The 22663-nt window shown below is 44.9% G+C and overlaps 1 protein-coding gene across 1 annotated transcript; it reads left to right on the forward strand.

Moving 5' to 3' along the window:
• The first annotated feature begins 13722 nt into the window (after positions 1-13722).
• On the forward strand, positions 13723-22157 carry LOC133888109 (polygalacturonase At1g48100-like). The gene is made up of 6 exons (XM_062328238.1): positions 13723-14992; positions 15065-15232; positions 15313-15357; positions 15434-15641; positions 15739-15820; positions 21601-22157. Exons 1-6 carry the CDS (start codon positions 13751-13753, stop codon positions 22118-22120), a joined length of 2265 nt encoding a protein of 754 aa, XP_062184222.1. The 5' UTR covers positions 13723-13750; the 3' UTR covers positions 22121-22157.
• The last annotated feature ends 506 nt before the right edge of the window (positions 22158-22663 follow it).

A 22663-nucleotide genomic window follows, 5' to 3' on the forward strand; every position in this document is an offset into this window, starting at 1 on the left:
AAATTGCAAGATTTAAGACTTTAATTCCTGATGATGATGCTTGCAAGTCATGTGACTTAATTTATTCTGAGTTCACTTCTCTTTGAGATGTTCATGCTTCTACTCTTGAGAAACTTAGAGAAGAAATTGAGAAAAATAAGAAACTTGTTGTGTTGAATTGCAAACATGTTAAAAATGCAAGTTGTTCAGCATCTGATTTGCATGATTCAATTTCCTGTTCTAATTGCTCAATTCTTGAATTGATGTTGCATGATGCTAATACTAGAGTTACTCAAATAGCTAATGACATAATTACTCATGAGGTTCTTTCATGTTCTAACTGTCGTAAACAAAAGAAACCCATAAGTGTTGCTTGTGATAAGTGTCTAGCTCTTTCTAAACAGGTTCATTATTTGAAAGGAACTGTAGAACGTTTTTCTAAGGGAAAGAAAAATCTAAACCTGATTTTAGATTCATCTAAGTCAAGTACATGTAAACAAAGTTTAGGTTTTGATCCCTATGCTCGTTATAAGATAAATACACCCACTATTATTAGAACTCTTGGTTGTGGCAAATTTGAAACTTTTGCTGAATCTGAACCTAAGAAAGTTGTTTTTAAGTCTGCTGGATTTATATCCTCTATAATGAATGCAAATGTTACTTCTTCTTCAAAATCCATATATCGGGTTAAGTACACTTGCACTCATTGTGGTAGAGATGGACAATTAGTAGATTTTTGTTTTAGACTAGCTAAACCACAAAAGAAACAAAAGTCTAAGGCTAGGTCTAATTTGCGAGTGGAATCTATTTTGAGCGAAACACCGAGTTTTAATCGAGTTTTGATTTGGGTGAGTTAATCTTTGAATTTGGTTTCCGCAATCATTCACCCCCCTCTGATTGGGTATTTTGCGCATGTTGAGGGTAAATCCCTGACAGTGATTCCAGGGTATGTTGGACAGTGGGTGCATGAACAGTATTTCGGGGACTGGGTGTGTTTGTATGTAGATGATGGATTCGGGAGGGTTATACAGGTTCGGGTCTCCCGGAGGGTAACAACCCTACATCCTATGTTTGTGTTATCGTAGATCTCACTTGGTTACAGACGGTGTTCTAGCAATTTGCCAGAATTGATCTCTCTCTGGTTACAGACAGGGTCCTCATCCCTTTATATAGTTAGGAGAGGGAGAACTTACATGCGGGTCCTACACAGATAGCCTCTGCTCATTCTAATTTCTAACTCAAATCATCATTACGGAGTACCAGGCATGCTAACTTGCTATGACAACATTGTATATCGTGCTATCGCGCATCGTCTTTGCTTAGCCCGTAGAGCCTTATCTTGCTGCATTTAATGCGATGGGACGGAACGATGCCCTTCTGCACCGTCCCCGTTCGCTTTCCTCTCCACGCCGTCCTCATCCACTTGCCTCTACGCCGTCTCCGTCCACATGCCTCTTTGTGCCATCTCCGTCCACTTACCCTGCCAGGTGGCTAACAACATCTTATCTATCGTACAGCGCTGCGCCGACCTGTAGAGTCTCACTCCGTAGCCTTTAATGCTACGGGATGGGACAACGCCCCCTGCACGGCCCATAACTTTATCCGTCGGAGCTGGTGCCGGGTGAAGAGAAGCGTTCGAGTGAGTGCCCGATAAAGGCTCTTTGGATGGGTTGCGCCTAATCCGGTCCCTCGACCAGGGGGTTGGTCATGGATTTTTGTGAAGGCGTAGCAAGATTGGTCGCTGGAGGCCTTGCACTGGTCGTGGCAACCCATCGACCGATTAGCTTTTTAGGAGGGATGTTCCCCTGGCTATTTACACCCTTCGTGGGGCCTGTTAGCTGGGGTACCCCTTTTCTTGATACACTGACAGTAGCCCCCTAAGTTCCCTCATGATCACGGTTCGGCCTGACCCTACCACTTGGGTCCTAGGCCAAACGTAGTTTGCCCCAGGAGTGGTTATTTGAAGCCGTCTGTCCTCAAAGTTCAACTTTGAGTTCCGCATCACGGGGGGAGGTGTAAGTGTCCTGGGAGAGAGAAGAAAGGGGGAGGTACATTTATTGCCGTTGGACCTGAAGGACTCTTGGCTCTTTCTGCGTGCCTCCTCGCGTTTCGAGCGGTTCGAATGCTGTGTTGGTTGGGATGCCACTGTAGTCTTTTTAAAGGATGGGTGTTTGAGGGTCCTTCAAGTCCTCCTCTTGCATTCCTTCTTTCCTTCAAGCCTTTTGTGCCTAGAGTCCAGTTCTTTATCCCGTCTCGCGCTCGGCTCCGTAGTGTAGACAGACCTTGAGGTCATGGCGCGCTCCCCTCCCTTCTCATTGGAGAGGTTGATGATTTTGGATGAACCAGCGGAGGGGGATTTACCTCCCACCCACGATCCGCCTACCGCGGTGCTTCCAGACGAGGCTTTTATCGCGGTCGCGATCGCAAGATCAAAGCCGATACTTGCCTGAATGGCACTCTCGACCATCAAGCTTACGCCGTTCTATAGAAAGCCGTCCTCTGTAGGGCCGTCCTGCTCTCCTGCCCGGGCGGATCCCCGGTTGATGTCATCGATATTTGTGATGACTAGGAGGGGATCGATTGGGGCCTTCTGGAGAAGGAGATTGATGAAGAGGAAGAGTTGGAGAAGCGAAAGAGAGGTCTTCAAGGCGCGCTAGGGCCGGTCAATAGCTCCAGCAGGGCCTTTGCGTCGGCCGCACATCGTGGCCCTTACGCTGGTCACCGTCCGATCCTTGTAGTGGTGAGCTGCTGTCCCAGAAAGGAGTATAAGAGGTTCCTTGACTCGTTCAGGAGCAGATAGAGGCGAGGGTTCGGCGGGCTTTATATGCTAACCTCACACTAGTCACTAGAGTTAGGGAGGATATGGTGGGTAAGTATTGGGATAGTTAGCTCGATTGGGTATAACTAGTTGACTTGTAAGCTATCCTCCTCATAAATAGAAATTGCTAAGGTCATGTGGTGTCCGTCTTTGTTCTGGCCCCCTCCCTGGCCCTTGGCGATGGTCGAAGGATAAAAAATGGAGTCCCACGGCTTTTCGGATGGATTGGCCTGGACCACTGCTTGTAGTTTTTCGGAAAAACTTTCTTGGTGTTGATATGGAGAATTGGCTTAGCTTGTCCCATCCTGCTCGCTAATGAGGTTTTTGGCTGGTAGAACGGCCATAGCTCGACAAGTCCGTCGGTGGCGACCAGCGCTCGGCCCGAGTGAGGACTTGTGGCCTTGTCATCGTATTTTCGGCCGCTCGTACCCCTGTTATCGTGTGAGCATACAGGTTGGGGCTTTACCCCGTTCTGGGGTCTCTGGACGCTTTGTTGTTTGTTGCCCTGGTCACCAGGTTTGATAGTGGTCGTCAAGCATGGTCGCGCGCTGTGGTTGGAGGACCAATTTGCGGGGAGTCCGTTGCTGATCGGGAAGTCCTGCAAAACAGGGAGTCTGGTTTTTTGAGTTTGAGAACTTACAGGTCATATTCCACGCTCGTCCAGAAGGTCCTACAAAATAGAGAAAATAGGCCCATTTTCGAGCGGCCCTACACATAGAATTTGCGCAACAGGGCAATGTTCTAGGAGTTGTATAATTCATGGCCGTCCTCCATGTCTAACTTGACCGCACCAGGTCGAGTGACATCGACCACTTTGTAGGGTCCCTCCCATTTGGGGGAGAGTTTATTTCAACAGGCCTTATTCTGAATTTGCCTAAGGACGAGGTCGCCTACGACCAGTGTTTGTTGTCGTATCCTTCATTCGTGGTAGTGTCTAAGGTTCTGCTGGTACCAGGCAGCTCGAATCAGAGCATGATTGCGGAACTCTTCGATTAGGTTTATGTCGTTCTCTCGTTGCACCACTTGGTCGTCGCCCGAGTATTTGTTGACTCGGGGTGACTAGAGGGCGATTTTAGAGGGGAGCATGGCTTCCACGCCAAAGACCAAGAAGAAAGGGGGTTTCGATCGTGGCCTGGCTGGGGGTTGTCCGCAGCGACCAGAGTACCGTGGGAAGTTCGTCCACCCAATGTCTTGAATAGCTTTTAAGCCGATCAAAGACCCAGGTTTTGATCCCTTGCAGTATAATCCCATTTGCCCTCTTGACTTGTCCGTTGCTTTGGGGGTGAGCCACAGACGCATAGCTAACTTTGGTCCCAATTTTCTCGCAGTAGTCTTGGAAAGCACTACTGGCAAATTGAGTTTCGTTGTCCGTGATTATGCGGTTTGGACTGCCAAACCGCACTACTAGCCCTTGTATGAACTTAATCGCTACTGCGGCAGTGATCTTCCTGACGGGTTCGGCCTCGATCCACTTAGTGAACTTGTCTATTACCACGAACAGGAACTCAAAACAGCCTGGGGCTTTAGGGAACGATCCCACGATATCGAGCTCTCAGACAGTGAAAGGCCAAGAGAGTGATATGGTTTGCAGTGCCTTGGCTAGTAGGTAGGTATTTCGACTGTGGTACTGACACGACTCGCACCGTTTCATCAGATCGCGGGCATCCTGGAGGGAAGTGGGCCAATAGAATCCTTGCCGGAACGCTTTTTCGACCAAGGTGCGGTATGAAGTGTGGCTACCACATATGCCTCCATGGATATCAGAGAGCACTGTGCTCCCCTCTTCCTGAGTGATGCATTTCAATAAGAGGTTGTTGCTCCCTCAGCAGTAGAGGCGTCCCTCTACCAGGGAGTATCTGCAGGCTTACCGCGAGACCTTTTTCTACTGACGCATCATCGTCAGGGACTGCTCAGTTTTGAAGGTAGTCCAAGATCTGATCCATCCAGGTCGTACCCGAATCGAGCAGGGCGACCACATGATGGTTGCCCAAGGTCGACGGCACCGAAGGAGTCATTGCCTCCAAAGGTGTTGCCTCGAGTGCTCCATTTTTGAGCGGAGCATCCCCTTCACCTTGGCCCGAGACCGCGGTGGATGGCCGTGAGAGTCTTTCTTCAAAGACTCCGACCGGGACAGATTCTCGAGAAGAAGCTAGATGACTTCCGGGGTATGTCGAGGGTAAATCCCTGACAGTGATTCCGGGGTATGTTGGACAGTGGGTGCGTGAACGGTGTTTCAGAGACTGGGTGTGTCTGTGTGTATATGATGGATTCAGGACACCAGGTGTTATACAGATTCAGGTCTCTCGGAGGATAACAACCCTACGTCCTGTGTTTGTGTTATCGTAGATCTCACTTGGTCGCAGACGGTGTTCTAGCAGTTTGCCAGAATTGATCTCTCTCTGGATATAGACGGGGTTCTCATCCCTTTATATAGTAGGGAGAGGGAGAACTTACATGCGGGCCCTACACAGATGGCATCTGCTCATTCTAATATCTAACTCAAATTATCATTACGGAGTACCAGGCATGCCAACTTGCTCTGACGACATTGTATATCGTGCTGCCATGCATCGTCTTTGCTTAGCTCGTAGAGCCTTATTTTGCTACATTTAATGCGACGGGACGGAATGATGCCCTTCTGCACCGTCCCCGTCCGCTTGCCTCTCCGCGTCGTCCCCGTCCACTTGCCTCTGTGCCGTCTCCATCCACTTGCCTCTGCGCCGTCTCCGTCCACCTTCCTCTCTGCGCCATCTCCGTCCACTTGCCCTGCCGGGTGGCTGGCAACGTCTTATCTGTCGTGCGGCGCTGCGCTGGCCTGTAGAGTCTCACTCCATAGCCTTTAATGCTACAGGATGGGACAACGCCCCTGCACCGCCCATGACTTTATCCGTCGGAGCCGATGCCGGGTGAAGGGAAGCGTTCGAGCGAGTGCCCAATAAAGGCGCTTCGGATGGGTTACGCCCAATCCGGTCCCACGACCAGGGGGGTTGGTCGTGGGTTTGTGTGAAGGCGTAGCGAGATTGGTCGCTGGAGGCCTTGCACTGGTCGTGGCAACCCATCGACCTATTAGCTTTTTAGGAAGCATGTTCCCTTGACTGTTTACACCCTTCGTGGGGCCTGTTAGCCGAGGTACCCCTTTTCTTGATACACCGACACCTACGTCCTACCAAGATCTTATCAACGTTATACAGAGGTAAAGAAATTCCCATATATTAAATTCTTATAAATTATTTATGAATTCATAATTACTTATTGGCATTCGAATAGGGCCTACAAGTGGTACGCCACGAAAGATGGGATACACGACCAAGTCAGATACGATGGTCGTTCGTACACACTTTTTGGTAATAACACACCTCTAATGCTTGTATCTCACTATTTATGATGAAGAGTCTTATTAAACTAACAAATATGTTGCATTTTTTTTAAGTCCCATAAGCAAGGTTTCGATACCGTTCTTTGTGGATATTATGTTTGCGAGTTTCTTTGGGTAAACGGGAGGTATAAAATGAACCCTGAGGACGTAAGCCATCATTGCACTTGCACATTTTTTTGGTTCTATTTCTGTTGTCAGTAGTGTTTTAACTCTTTTAGTTGTGTTTTCATTTCAGGCATGGACGATCGAACGTACCAACACCTCTCTCACAGACGAAGATATCCAAAATACCCAACGTGACATGTGCCGGTTCATTATGCATGAAGTCATCAACAAAAGTGGCATATTCTTTGATTTTGGAGGCAAATTAGCTAGCCATCCGAGGCTTTGTGAGTAGGAGAGGAAAGACTCTTAGCAATGTTGGCTTGTGATGTAAAACTATTGTATTTGTGAATATTGGACTTGTGTTGATTCAAATGCTGTTGAAATCCTTGATGTTTGAAATATGTCTTGAAAATGTGTTGAAATCTGGATGGAATAAAATATATGCTCATTATTAATTTTGAATGAAATAAGTACCACAGGCGGGTCCTTATGTTACCCGCTGTCGAAATCTATCTATCTATAGGCAGACACTAAAGTGCGCTGCCTGTAAAAACCATTTCCACATATGGTTCCCTTAAGGAACCGCATGTGAAAATTTATTTTCACAAGCGGTCTATTTGCACCTGTGAAAATCGTTCATTTTCACATATCTTTGATCATAGGCGGTTGCGCTAAATGCCTGTGAAAACTGGTTATGAACCGCCTCTAGAAATAGTTTTTGTAGTAGAAGTGGGGTATCAGTGCTGGCTCATGACAAAAGACCGTCATTGATATGAAGACTATCAGTGCCGGCTTGTACCAAAAATTGGCATTGATAGTAGAGTATCAGTGCTGGTTTTTTGTCATGAGCTGGCACTGATATTGTTAGTCTGAGACTATCAGTGTCGGTTTAAAAAAGCACCACTGATAATATTTTTGAGCCGACATTGATGACCATTTCTGTAGTAGTGTGCGGTTGGGAGAAGGAAAGCCAAGACCTGCCCATTTAGAACGCATGGTTGCACTGGGGTGGCTAAGCATGACAATGCAGGATTCGGTGCTTAAACGGTCAGGGCAGGTATCTTTTTGCAATGAATACCACAAAGGTAACTCAAACCCCCAAAAGCGTCCATGACCAGAGTACTACTCTACCTACCCCCACCAAAGTAGTTTTCATCCATTTTTTACACCTCTCCTACCATATCCCACACGGCATTAAAGATTTTTTTTCATCAAAGATTCATGGTATATGAGTTAACATTGATAACAATAAATTGTTATCTCCAAATAGATGTATTTTTAAAAGCGACATCTCCGAGGAGATGTATTCAATCCTAAGCATACTAGATATCAACGTGTCATCCAACGTTAATATAGATAATGACAGGTAAATCCTAGGGTGATATGTATTCTGGATGATGATATTTAAGGTATGGCAAGTATTTGATAGGCGTAACTACCATAAGTAGTTTGTAAAAGTACAATACATAGCACATGCAATAATAAGTCAAGTTTTAGTTGATCATGTAGATTATCTGAAAACATGAGTTAAATATGATCAAGGAAATAGGACTTTCCTTCTCTGAAGTTCTCCTCCAAGCCTTGGTCGTAATCAGGATCCTCCGGATTTCTGATACTTCCTATGCAACACTCACAAAACTACGTTGGTTATGTAAACACGACTATGATTAATAACAAACTATACTAGAGAAGAATTAAATAACTCCAAATGGAAAGCCATAAGAGTCCTAATGGATACCACAATGTGATAGATAGGTACATGTCAAATTTAGATTAATTTGGTGGAAGAATTGCCGAAATCAGAACTAGAATGGAGAAGTTATGACTCCCAGAAGATTTAATATAAAATTAAATCAAGAAAATATAAAATGATACTATTCATAGGTGGGACCCACGTGTACAGTACTCAGGTTGGGCCGAATGGGTTTAGATTGGGCCTGGGCTTGGGTTGCATAGTACTCGGGTATCTCGGCCGGGCAGGCTAGTTTTAACAGGCTATTGAAGCTGGGCCGGACCACTGGGGCATGGCCTTTGACGGCCGGGCTAGCCTTAACGGGCCAGCGGTCTGTGGGCCGAGCTACGGCGGATTTTGCCGGTCGTATGGGTGAGGCCGAGCCCAACCACGTGCGTATGTGCACGTGGGATCGCCGGTTGGGCAGAGCAGCGAAGGCGAGGAGCGGTAGCGAGCAAGGGCAACAGATAAGCGCCGAAAAACTCATCATCGATTCAGTAGGGCTGCAGCTCGGGTCAAAGTATTAGGACCGATGGTCTATGCGGGCGCATGAATCCATATTAGAGGTTGGTGAAGGCAAGCGACCACTGGAGCGGGTCCAGTCAATGGTCGAAGGCGGCCATAAGGGTGACGGCTCGATCGACGGCGGAGGAGAGGGGGATTCGACTGGCTAAGGGTTCCTACAGGTGTGGCACGTCGTGGGGAGTCTATATAGAGGGTTCAGGGGCCAATAGCCTGGCCACGGCCTAACTGCAGCGTACGGTCGAGGCGCGGAGGTGCTTGGTCATCGTGAAGAGCCGTGCTGGCGACGGGCCGAAGGGAAAGTAGCACGTGAATAACAAGGAGAAGGGTGAGAGGAAGCTTACCGCGTGTTTGTCTGGCAGGGAGGGATGCTGCAACAGCGGTTTGATGTGCGCCTGCTTTGGGTGGTGGTCAGAGATGGGGAAGAAAGCGGCGCAAGCTCCAATCCGGTGGGGAAGGCACGCCAATCCAGTTGGGGATGGCGTCCGCGACTCCTCTCCTTGCTCCACGCACTCAGGCTCGGTCAATTTGTGCTTGAGTTCATCGGATTTTGGTGGTGGCTGTAAAAATTTGGGCGACGACGGTGAGATGGGGAAAACGGGAAAAAGGTGGTTGATGCTCTATTTATAGAGGGAGAGGGAGCAGTCAGGCGGTGCGGCACTCATGTTACACTGTCCTTGGTGGCGATATTTCCTGCGGCGTGATGGTGCCCACCCTTTTTCCCGTGGCATGGCGGTTCTACGCCGATCAAGAGTGTGTGGGCGCGTAAGTCGCAGCGTCAGATGCTTGGGTAGCGGGAGAGAGAGAGATCTGAGAAAGGGAGAGAGAGCGAGAGCACAGACAAGTTGCCAGACAAGTTGCCGACTCATTAAATGCACCGGACGTGGTGGCTTGGCAGGGATAGTGAGACGTCGTCACGCTGGAGGAGGGAGGTGGCGCTCGCCAAAGTCGCGTGGCGCCCAGAGAAGAACGAGGGCGGACTGTTGGATGGCCTGCCCGGGAGGTCAGCCGGGCTGGTTTGCTGGGCTCGCGCGGGTTGGGCCAGAGAGATCGTGGTGCATGCACGCCGATGAGGTGCGGGGGGGGGGGGGGAATGGGAGCCCGGCTAGTTGTGTGTGGGCCGAACATAAGAGAAGGGAAGAAGGTGGCCCGAGAGGAAAAGGAAAAAGAAAAAGATAAAGGATTGGGGGTAGATTCAAATGAAGTATTTGAATTTGGATTTGACTTTGGTCTTGGCATAGATTCAAATAAGCATATTTGAATTATGAACAGATAGTAAGGCTTTGAGATTTGGAAGGTGATCTGAATAAAAATATTTGAATTCAAATTGGATTTGAGCTAAATAGAATCTAAGAATAGATTTGAAATTGAGAGACATTCAATTTCAAATCTCCACTCAAAGAATCATAAGAGCAATAAACCAAATGCATATGAAACAATTCAATGCATGGATTAATTTAGAATAAATTTAGTGCACTTTGGAATACTTAGCCAAAATAATACAATTGTATTTGTATATATACACCAAGGTATATACACATTCAATTGTATATTTCTTGATTTTAGTTAGTTTAATTAATTATAAAAAAAATTAATTTTGGAGTGAATTTTGCTATAAACTATATGTTTAAAACTCAGGATGTTACAATTGGCACAGTAGTATTCCTCGACCCGAGACTTGTAAAGGTGAAACTTGTCCAAAAAGTCCAATAGAGATTGAGAAATACGTATTTCGATATGCTAAAACTGCAATACAAGGCCTTCATACTTTTACTCTATAAACTTGAGTATGTGTTTTCCTACCTGCTTGTTCTACTCATTATGTGTATATTATGTTACGATTAATTAGCTATGGTTACATCTATGTGCAGTTTTCACTGAATCCTCCTTATCATCTAGTTAAATATTAGAAGGAAATATCATTGTCTTCGACTCGCTAAGGAAACCAACAGAAAAATTTAAAGGCGTAATAAACTTGCTAAAATGGTAAACTTGATCATTTTGTTTTTACTCTAGTAATCTTCCATTTGATTGAATCTAAGTTTAATTGCTATTCATAATCACGCACAAGGTGTTCGCACGATATCATAAAAGTAGTGTTCTAACACGCCCCATTCAAAAGGATTTCTATGTTCGAATAGACTTCCCGTGTGCAAGGCAGGACTAGGGCACTAATTTATGTGTGTATTATGTATGTAACTTCATGCACAAATTCTACAGTGATAGTGTTGAGCTAAATGATGTTGAGATTTGTAATTTTACATACCAATTTTTAATTTATGTGCGTACTTCACAATTTATCTTGATTTGATCTATCCAGAATCATTCTAGAGCATCAAGGTAACGTTGTGAGAAGTTTGATTGGTTGATTTATTTAATTCTTGCATAATCATAAATTTGGTGTTTAATTTATTTTTGTCACCATCTATCTTAGTCTACTTGTGAATTTCATAACTCTTGATTTATATATCTGATTGACTTGACTTTTATTATAATAGTTTTGCATGGTTGTCTAGTTTCTACAATAAAAATTTGAGGGTAATTGGTCTGTTGGATCTTTCTGTACATTGGTTTTAATGACATGATAGCAATCTATCCCGAACTGGTTTCGAGATTAAATTGAATATTTTGTTAGGGTGACTTAAACTTCGAATTTGGCTTTCGTAACGATTCACCTATTTGATTGTATATTTCATGTGTAATTGACCTTTAATTTCATTGTAAAAACTCTAAAAAAAATTAGATCTCAGCCCGGAGCTCTACTAAACGGACCATTAATATGGATTGGCTTCTATACAGTCTGCAAGAGAGGCCGTTGGGGCCATGTTATGACAGACTTTTGATCTGCAGTTGAAGGTAATCATTTTGTCGTGGCATTGGTGGAGCGAAAGAAACAAAATCAGGGATGGTGATAGGCGAAGGACAGTAGCAGATCTTGCATATATCATTAATGTCCAGGCTGTGGAAGTGGCCGAATTAGCAAGAAAAGGAAGCAAAAATTCAGAGTTCGGAAATACCTGTGAATGATCAGCTCAAAACCAATTCTGATGGAGCTTTCTCCCATGACACGAGTGGATTTTGCTTTGGATCCTTTCCATGTAGAACTTATGGCATGTATGAAAGGGGTCAGGGCAGCTATCGAACGTGGTATGGGCCATATTGTGGTGCAGAGTGGAGACCCATGCATAGCTGATCAAACAGGCACCGGCGAGTTCAGAGTACGATCTTTCTACGGTGGGCGGCATTGTATGCGAACTCAACAACCTACTTCAGCAAATTTTTATTCGTTTTTCAGTTAATTCTGTCCCAAGAAGTGGTAATAAAGTAGCGCACACAATGACGGCGTATGGGCGTAAACGCCTGATAGGTGCCGAGTTGTATACAAGACTTGGCGGCGAGCAATTTTGCTGTGTCTTTTGGTCAATGGAATCGCATAATTCCACTTAAGAAAAGGGTGTCGGCTCCAATCACAAAAGGGTTGAGGGTTCACGGGTGGCCTCTCAGCATCTCACTTTAGATATAGGTGACGATGGTTACACTCTCAAGTTGATAAATGGACACGTATGGTCTGCCTGCTGTCAAATACTAGCATTGCAGAGACAGCAGAGATGGCCGGGATCGAGCTACGTGGGTGTGTGCAAAGTGAAATATATTCTCTTGCTTTCAGGAGAGCGGACCGTCTCGTGTCGCGTTCAGCTAGCCAGGAGCAGGAGGCAGATGGATGGCAGTCGCACTAGCTTGATGGTCACATGCATGCACATAGCTAGGCTGCACTGCCTTCCTTTTTCGCGTGACGTTTTGCGTGGAGGCTTCATCCGCAACAAGAAGGGCACTTTAATCTTTCTGACGGGAAGAGTTTTTTTCCCCTTCACTGACAGGAAGATGTTTATTCTGAGCAAAAGGAACGCCAACGCCAAACCTATCTACAGGTACTTGCAAACCCCGAAAACTTCTAAAACAACGAGGGATACTGAATTACTGATACTGTTAGGCGTGAATCGTGATATAGTTTGTTAGACATTTGAATCAGCATAGTATAATGAAGTACAACAAACTTGAATTTCAACCGGCGAGTACATTATTGTGAATTCCATTCTTATGTTCTTCACAGATTCCTTAAAAAATATATATTCTCCGGGTCAGGGAATAAAAAAAAATATATTCTTCAGTTCAGGGAATTGAAAGCGCATATTGCACCCCACTATATGAAGATCTCGTGAACAACTAGAAGCTTCCTTTTCGACTTGCACTGAATTTATTGGCAATAGTAAAGTAATCCTGAGCCGGTTAATGTCTTTTGTTTTCATGTGACAGTCTCACTGAGTCAAAGAATTAATAATCAAGTGACAAGATGCTTTGAGATAGATCTTAGACTCACGTGAACTAGTAGTGATGTGAACAAAGACCAGTACGTCATAGTTATAATCGTACGGTATTCATATATGGACCAAGTTAACCATCAGTTCGAGGCTTTTAACAGTTGATTACAGGAGCGGATCTACATTGGGTCACCCATGAATTTTGGCCAAAAAAACGTTGATTAGGAAGCTATATTATATATACATATATTAGTGAGGAAAAACATGGATATTTGATGTAAAATTCGTTTTCTAGTTCATTGTTTGATATACATCTAGATCATTATGTTGTATGTAACGATTTGTATTTGATATCTGTTATTATCGGCCATAATTTTAATATGGAACAATGTTTCGATGTCATCATCGATGACTCCGACCATCCATCTCTAAAATCCTGCATCCGTCACTGGTTTATTAGTAGTAGCAAGGTAATTAAGAACCAAATGGCAGGGTAGCTACTAGCGTGTCCTTCATTTGGTACATAAATGGTAGCCTAGCGAGATCCACTTTGCGGTACTAAAGCCACAGTAAAGCATAAACAAACGACACATTTTTTTTAGCTAACCCTAAACCTTCCTCTAACTCCTACCGCAGGTTCATTACCTAACACAATCTTTTCCGAACATGTCATGGAGTGAGAGAGGCTAGTGTCTCACGTTGATGCAACAATGGTAGTTGAAGCTTAGATACAAAAGACCACACCCGTACATACATAGATGTTAGATCCCTCTCCATGCGCTAAACTCTTGTACAGTACGCCCGACTACGACTCACGTATATATAGCGTCTTCATTTCCCTTGATCCAAACACTATAGCAAGCTAGATCTCTAGAGCCTAACATACACTGGCATTGGCAATGTCGTCGTTGACGAGGCCGCCGGCAAGCACGCGACCACAGCTGCGTCGTAGGGTGACATTGGTAACGGTGGTCGTTTCCATGTCGCTCCTCTCATTGCTGTGCCTTCCTATCGCCGCAGATGCAAGGACGCTGCACTACCACCGGAAGCACCGGAGGCACCACAGGCACCACCACACGGCCAACAATGGCCACATCTCTCTGCCCCCCGCCGCACTCCCTCCCGATGTCGACGGCGATTCGCCCGCCGAACCACCGGCTTTCCCTCCGGACGTCGGCGACCCGCCCCCGCCGCGCCCTCGCCACGACAAGCCGTGCCCAGTGCCGCGTCCTCCCTTAATAATGGCACCGATCGGCGCGCCAAAGCCCACGCCAGCTCCAGCCAAGCCACCGGCTTCCACCTTTGCCAAGTCGCCGCCACCCACGCCGGCTAATGCACCATCTCGTTCTCATGCCAAGCAGCCGTCACCCTCGCCGGCGGAGCCGCCCACACTTCCTCGCGCCAAAGCACCATCATTGTCTCCGGCCTGGCCACCGACTTCCTCCTTGACGAAGCCGCCGTCGCCTGCGCCAGCCAAGGCACCATCTCGTCCTCATGCCAAGTCACCGTCCCTCCAGCCGGCTGAGCCGCCCACACTTTCTCGGTCCAAGTCACCGTCGTCAACTCCGGCGAGGCCACCGTCACTCTCCCCTAGAAAGGCGCCGGCACCATCGTTCTCCTCTTCCAAGCCACCGTCGTCGCCACCCATTCATGCCAAACAGCCACCGTGCACCCCGGCTAAGCCACCACAGGCCCTGCCACCGAGAGTCGCTGCGGCCAAGCCACAGCCACCAATGCCTACGACGGTCAAGCCACCGCGGCTGGCCCCGGCCACGCCGCCATTGCCATTGCCATCGCCAACCCAGCCACCGCGGCTCCCCCCGGAAAATCCACGGGCAGCTCCTACCGTGTCAGCAAAGCCACCAGCGCTCCCTCCGACCATGTCAAAGGCTCCTCCACCGCCGCTCCCACCGGCAGCTCCAGTTGGCAACAACAGCTCAGCGGCCTGCGGCAACGTGTTCGACGTTAGGGCGTTCGGGGCGTCGGGAAACGGCTCGTGCGACGACACGCGCGCGTTCCGCTCGGCGTGGAAGGCGGCGTGCTCGTCCGACTCCGCGACGCTGCTGGTGCCGTCAGACGGCGTTTTCACCATCACCTCCACCATCTTCGCCGGGCCATGCAAGCCGAGGCTGACCTTCCAAGTAAATTTTCGCTGCCCCACAATTACACCCATTTCTTTCTTCTACGTGTGATCGTTAATCGTATCGCTGCAGATTGACGGCGTGCTGATGCCGCCGGACGGACCGGCAAGCTGGCCGGTGGCCGACGGACGGAAGCAGTGGATAGTGTTCTACAGGGTCGACGACATGATGCTGGCGGGGAAAGGCACCATCGAAGGCAACGGGGAGGAGTGGTGGGAGCTCCCATGCAAGCCTCACAGGGTACCGTCCTACAAAATAGTACATCGCTTGTCACGGTTTACCTCGAACATGTCGTAACATTCATGTTCGTGCATGTTCAGGGACCGAACGGATCGACGCTGCCCGGGCCATGTGACAGCCCTGCTGTAAGTACGCCGACCACTTGGATTGCACTCTGTTTCTTTCTTGAGCCCCATCACCTCACTCTGCTTTGCTCTACAGCTCATACGGTTCTTCCTGAGCAACGACGTGACGGTGCAAGGCCTGCGGATCGAGAACAGCCCGCAGTTCCACCTCAAGTTCGATGCCTGCCAGAGGGTGCGCGTCGACGGCCTCTTCGTCAGCTCGCCGGCGTTCAGCCCCAACACCGACGGCATCCACGTCGAGAACACCAAGTCAGTCCAGATTCTCAACTCCAGGATCTACAACGGTACAGTTGCTACTGATCGGCCACACATGCTCTGCATCGGCAAGAATCCAAGTATTATCAAGTGGCATTAATCTCTGAGCTCGATCTGTCACTTCAGGCGACGATTGCGTCTCCATCGGCGCCGGCTGCTCCGACGTCCACATCGACAACGTAACATGCGGCCACGGCCATGGCATAAGGTACTTGTCAACGCAGCAGGCACTTCGCTCAATGTCTTCTATGGCTGTAGTGTTTGTAGAATGTCTGACGCCGTTGGAATATATGGCATTTTTGGTTTTAATAGGTGGATTGGCGCGTTTACATCGCGTCTATTTATTTACAGATCATGGTAAAAAGAGAAAAATTAGATTTATCAATTTTAGACATCTCAAAATTTATTTATAAATTTATCAATATTAAAACATTTATTTAATTATAAAAATAATGATACTTTCATTTATGTATATAATTTTAACATATAAACGATAGTAATACGAACCTAACTAAATTTGTTTCATATTTTTTTGGAGTTTTAGATATTTTTCTATGCATTTTAGATTATTTTAGCCGATTTATCAATATAACTATTATTACTTTCGCTATTTTCTAGAATTTCACAAAAAAGTATGTATATGTATATATACAAGTATATATATGTATATGTATACATATCTGTATACATGTGTACATATACGTGGGACCCACATGAACAGTAGCTACAACAATTTTACCCCTAGAATTGCTCCAAATCTTAGCACTGTAATATATGTAATAGATTTATCTATAAATAATTTATGAGCGCAAACTAATAAATTAACATGTTCATATTACCAAAGCATAATCTAGTCGTGTGTATGAAAGCATTACATATGCCTAGATCTATTATACTCGAAGTTAGAAACCGCGGGAAATAAAGTACAAGTAACGTAGTTTTTACGTATTGGTCCTGCGCTATGGAGGTTGCTGAAGATTTTGGTTGCATCGTGTTGATGGCACAATCGATCCTGCTGATGACGTACCAAATTTGTTGATGATGACAGTGGACGACACCTAAGCGACTAGGAAGACGAACCGTGGTGAAGAACTTGAGCAATCGTGTAGAGTGCTTCTCAAAAACCTTATTTGCCCTGTTCCGGTGTAGGATCTCAAGAGCGAGAGTTTCAGAGACCAGCTCTCCCGATTGTCGGTGAACGCTGACGCTGGGATGAAATAGACTACAGCGGCAGCGCAACAGGAATAGAAAGAGGCAAAACTCTAACTTTTATACAAACTCACATAATGAGAGCGTTCCTAATTTAAGGGCAACTCTCAATGAGCAGTCTATTTATTTTTCTCACCCAATGAGGTGGGAGTCCTTGCATGTATGTAGGGAGAACTCCACATCTTCACCTTTATTGGTAATATGATACTAATAGAAGATGGATCTTATCATGGGCTACCTCTCCATAATATGGACCTTTGAGATTTATTAAGAATTATTATACAGGCTCCGTCCCTATAATTCTAACAATCTCCCACCAAATCTCAAAGTCCTATAGAAAATTGCCAATTTCCCATTGTTGTTTGATATACCAGTATTTCAGTGAAGACTGTTAAGTTAAACATCTATCAAGAACATCAAGCTACACTCATTCACAACTTGAACAATGGACTACGTCTTAAATTGTAAGTTTTGTACAAACAAGTTTTACTTAAAGTCATAACTGATACTTGACTGCCAGTAGGCTACCCCGCAGGTGCATCATATAAGTCGTACTTCATGGTCTCTTCATGAGTTTACTAAAGATCACCCAAATCTCATAAACTACGACCAACAGTCAGGCTAGTATAGGTGTGTTCTTTTAAGAATGCCATGTAGATTAGCATCTTCGCTACTTAAAGTCAATAGAACACATTAAGGCAATAGCCAAGCTGCCTTATAGATCTCTAAGAGTATTGCATCTTCACTCGAGTGGATCAAAAACAAAGGTACTCTCCTCCAATTAGACCAATAGCTTGTTCTTCCTAAGTCATAATTCACAGGATCTCCGATCACATAAGTTGGATTACCACTATGGTATAACTCACATAGGTCTCAAATCCACCTCCTTTGATGTATTATTTATCACATTCCGTGATAGTCCCTTTGTAAAGGGGTCTGCTAGGTTCTTAGCTGTTTGGATATAATACAAGGTTATCACTTCGGAGTTTCTTAGTTTCCTAACAGACTTCAATTATTTCTTTACGTGCCTTATGGACTTGTCATTATCCTTAGAACTATTTACTTTGATAATAATCATCTGATTATCACAGTTCATAAGGATAGCCGGTACCGATTTCTCAACCACAGGCAAGTCCATCAACAACTCACACAACCATTCTGCCTCAACAGTGGTTGTATCTAACGCAGTGAGTTTTGCTTTCATAGTTGATCTTATCAAGATGGTCTTTGCAAGACCTCTATGAGACAACAGTACCACCTAGATTGAATACATATCCACTTGTGGCATAAATCTCATCAGTATCAGATATCCAGTTTGAATCACTATAACCCTCTAGTACCGATGAGTACCCAGAATAGTGAAGACCATAACTCATTGTACCAAGTAAATAGCGCATGACTCGCTTAAGCGCACGTCAATGTTCATCACCTGGGTTAAAAGTAAACTTGCTCAATTTGCTCACAGCAAATGAGATGTCAAGCCTTATAGCACCAGCTAAGTACATGAGCGACCCAATAATCTGAGTGTATCTCAGTTGATCCCTGCCACTTTTCTTATTCTTTCGATGTATCATACTGGGATCATAAGGTGTTGGAGAATGCTTGCTGTCCTGGTAGCCAAAGTGGCTCAAGACCTTCTCAACATAATGAGATTGTGTAAGAGTAATATCATTCACTCCTTTGATTAACTTGATGTTCAAGATTACATCATCCTCACTTAGATATTTCATATCAAAGCTTTGAGATATGAAAGATTTGACCACATCAACCACATCAATGTTTATCCAAATATCAGTATGTCATCAACATACAAGCACAATATAATTCTCTCACCCCTACCATGGCGATAGTACACACATTTATCTACCTTATTGACTGAAAAGTCTGCAGATGTTAAAGTTATATAGAACTTCTCATGCCATTACTTAGGAGCTTGTTTAAGACCATACAAGGACTTCAACAACTTACACACCATACCTTCTTGACCTTTTACTACAAACCCATCAGGCTGTTCTATATAAATTTTCTCGTTCAACTCTCCATTAAGGACAGTTGTCTTAATGTCTATCTGATAAACGATAAGACCATGTGAGGCAACTAAGAAAAGTAGCACTCGGATAGTAATCAATCTCGCAACAGGTGAATAAGTATCAAAGAAGTCTTCGCCTACCTTTTAGGTATAACCCTTAGCCACAAGGCAAGCCTTGTACTTTTCAATAGTATCATCGGGCCTAAGCTAAGCTTCTTCTTGAACACCTACTTGCAACCTATAGGTTTGCAACCATCGGGTCATTCTATGACCTCCCAAGTCTCGTTTACGAGGATGAAATTCATTTCACTCTGAACAACCTCCTTTCAGTAGTCTGCATCTGGAGATGCAAACGCTTATGAAATAGACTTGAAAGTGTCATCCATAAGGTATACAATGAAATAATCACCAAAGGACTTTGCAGTCCTTTGTCTCTTACTCTTGATAGGAGCATCACTATCATGCTCCTCAGGATCTTGTTCATGTGTTTGTTCAATAATCTCAAAAGGTGTAGTGGGTTCAAGAATTATCTCTAAACATACTATGTAAATCTTTCATAAGAAATATGTGCTCAAAAAATATTGCATCACAAGACTCTATCATTGTATAGACATGCATATCAGGTACCTCAGATTTAACCACTAAAAACCTATAAGCAATGCTCCGATGAGCATATCCTAAAAGGCACAATCTACTATTTTAGGTCTGAGCTTGCACATTTTAGTTATTGGTACATTGACTTTCGCCAAGGTTCCCCAAGTGCTATTTTATTGGTACATTGACTTTGACACTACTATTTTATTAGACTCGAACACTACCTAAACCCTTAAACCCATCTCTATAGAGCAGGGAGCCGCTAAATAGATTTTTGTTTATAGTAGGGCCATGCTGCACGTTCCTTAGCTTCATGATCTTTCTCAGAATAAACTTCAGATCTACCATACCAACACCACGGTCCGAAGCATGTGACTCATTTCTCATTAGAACAGAGGAATTATGGGTGACCTGATAAGAAGAGAACATTGAGATATCAACACACATATAAACATCGGCACCTATATCAATCCACCAATTAGTAGACTGAAATATTGAAAACATTGAAGGTAAATTTTCATACCTTGCAGCTCCGTTTCCAACTTCGCCAATGGTCACCACATTAGCAGTCTTTGAGTTCTGCTTTTGTAGAGCCTTTCTTCCCTTGCGGTCTAGACAATCATTGGAGAAGTATCCAATCTCACCACACACAAGGCAAGGTAGTTTTATTGTGTTCATCTTCTTTTTCTTAAAGATGATAGTTTTGTTTGGCCTATTATCTTTTCCTTTGTTCTTGTTGTGGAAGAGCTTTTGCTTGGCATTAGTCTATCCCTTGCCTTCTTTTAGACTCGCATCCTTAGCTCGAGCTTTCTCCTCAACATCAAGAGACGTGATCAAACTTGCAACAGTAATCTCTTATCTCTTGTGCTTTAGAGTAGTGGTAAAGTTTCTCCACGAAGGAAGAAACTTGGCAACTATGTCTACAGCCACAAACCCGTATTGATCTTGAGGAGTTCGAGTTTCACCACGATACACTGAACCTCATGAGCCTGCTCGACTATAGAGTGATTTTCAACCATCTTATAATCATGATACTGCTCTATAATATACAGTTCACTTCTTGCATCTGATGCACCAGATTTAGCATTCAGTGTATCCCACAACTCCTTCGTGTTTTGTATGTGCACGTACACATCACAACGATGGTCACCTAGAATGCTAAGAACGCATCCTACAAAGAGTGTATTGGCATCCGTAAACGTCTTTTTCCTACTCAGTAGTAAGAATTCCATCCGGGTGTTGCCATTAGCCACCCAGTAGACATTCATAGCTATCAGCCACAGAGTGACCTTAACTTACCATATTTTAAAGTGCACACTAGAAAACTTGTGTGATCTCAGTGCATCGATAAATCCAGCCATTGATAAATCTAAGTGCCTACAATAAGATTTTTTTTTATTGAAATATATGTCACTTTTAGGTTTAATTTAATCCATAAATAATTCATGAACGTAAACTGATAAACTAACATATTTATATACCAGAGCATAATCTAATCATGTGTATAAAAGCACTATATACGCCTATATCTACTATACTCAAAATTATAAATCACAGAAAATAAAGTACGAGTAACATGGTTTTATGTACTGGTCCTACGCTGTGGAGGTTGCTAAAGATGCTGGTTGCACCATATTGACGACACGATCGATCTTGCTGATGACGCACCAAATTTATTGATGATGACAGCAGGCGGCACCCAAGCAACCAGGAAGACGAGCCGCGGTGAAGAACTTGAGCAGTCGTGTGGAGCGCTTCTAAAAATCTTATTCGTCATCTCTCGGTGCAGGATCTCAAGAGCGAGAATTTTGGAGACCTGCTCTCTCGATTGCCAGTGCACGCCGGCGTCTGAATAGAGTAGACTATAGTGGCAACGCAACATAAAGAGAAAGAGGCAAAACCCTAAATCTTAATTTATAGGTTACTCTTAATTAGCAGTCTATTTATTTTTCTCACCCAAGTAGATAAGATCATTGCATATATATATAGGTAGAAAACCTCATACCTCTACTTTCATTAGTAATATGGTATTAATACAAGGTATGACTTGTTACGAACTGTCTCTCCACAATATAAACTTTTAAAAATTATTAAAAATTATTATATAGACTCTGCTCCTATAATTCTAACTAACACAAGGTCTTCGTGTCCGGCAGCATCGGCAGCCTGGGCGTGCACAACACGCGCGCGTGCGTGTCCAACATCACGGTCCGGAACGCGCGGATCCTCGACTCCGACAACGGAGTCCGCATCAAGACGTGGCAGGGTGGCACGGGCGCGGTGTCGGCGGTCGAGTTCGCTGGCGTGCAGATGCAGAACGTCAAGAACTGCATCATCATCGACCAATACTACTGCCTCGGCAGCGGATGCGCCAACCAGTCCTCCGCGGTGCGCGTCTCCGGGGTCACGTACCGGAACATCAGCGGCACGTACAACCCGCAGGCCGTCGCGCCCATCCGCCTCGCCTGCAGCGACGCCGTCGCCTGCACCGACATCACGATGTCTGGCGTCGAGCTCCTGCCGGCCGGCGGAGGCGGAGGCGGCGCGGGGGCCCTGCTCGCGGACCCTTACTGCTGGAACGCGTACGGGGTGATGGAGACGCTCACGCTGCCGCCGGTGTACTGCTTGCAGGAAGGACGGCCCGAGTCCCTGCAGGATCAGCTCACGAGCTGCTGAGCAACCAAAATTTCTCTGTTTTAAAAAAGGTGTTCTTTCGAATTGTACATGTAATTTAACAATTTTGCTACTTTTTAAGTGCTTTTAACAAGCTTATTTTTCTGTCACCATGTTAGGCCATTATATCAACATATAACTGGTGTGATCCAATACCCTAGAAAATGATAGTAAAATAAGTCAGTTTCAAGCAATTAGGAAATAATCACACCATTATCTAAAAAAGTAAAGAACCAATTCTGGGAAGCCTCTTTAGCAAGTTGCAAATTGCAAACACGAAGTATTATGGACTGACATCATACAAATGAATTAGCAAGTTGGCCTGCGCAAATAGCACGGCTAGACATTATGATATTTATATTAATCCGTCACGTAATTGTAAGAAAACTGTTTGCTTAACAATGGGAAGATTAAACTAATATAAAATGCTTAGATAGAATGACTTAATTCAAATACATTTATCGTAGAACCCCTTGAATTCTAGAACTGACTTCTTAAAATTTGATTCTACTAAAAAATACACCAATTAGAATTTCAATGCAACTT

The sequence above is a fragment of the Phragmites australis genome, chromosome 1, assembly GCF_958298935.1.
Source record: "Phragmites australis chromosome 1, lpPhrAust1.1, whole genome shotgun sequence".
NCBI lineage: Eukaryota > Viridiplantae > Streptophyta > Magnoliopsida > Poales > Poaceae > Phragmites > Phragmites australis.

Coding starts and splice junctions, on each gene's coding strand:
- LOC133888109 (XM_062328238.1), top strand. CDS start 13,751: ATGTCGTCGTTGACGAGGCCGCCGGCAAGCACGCGACCACAGCTGCGT. Junction 15,233..15,312: donor TCCCATGCAAGCCTCACAGG/GTACCGTCCTAC, acceptor GTGCATGTTCAG/GGACCGAACGGATCGACGCT. Junction 15,642..15,738: donor CAACTCCAGGATCTACAACG/GTACAGTTGCTA, acceptor CTGTCACTTCAG/GCGACGATTGCGTCTCCATC.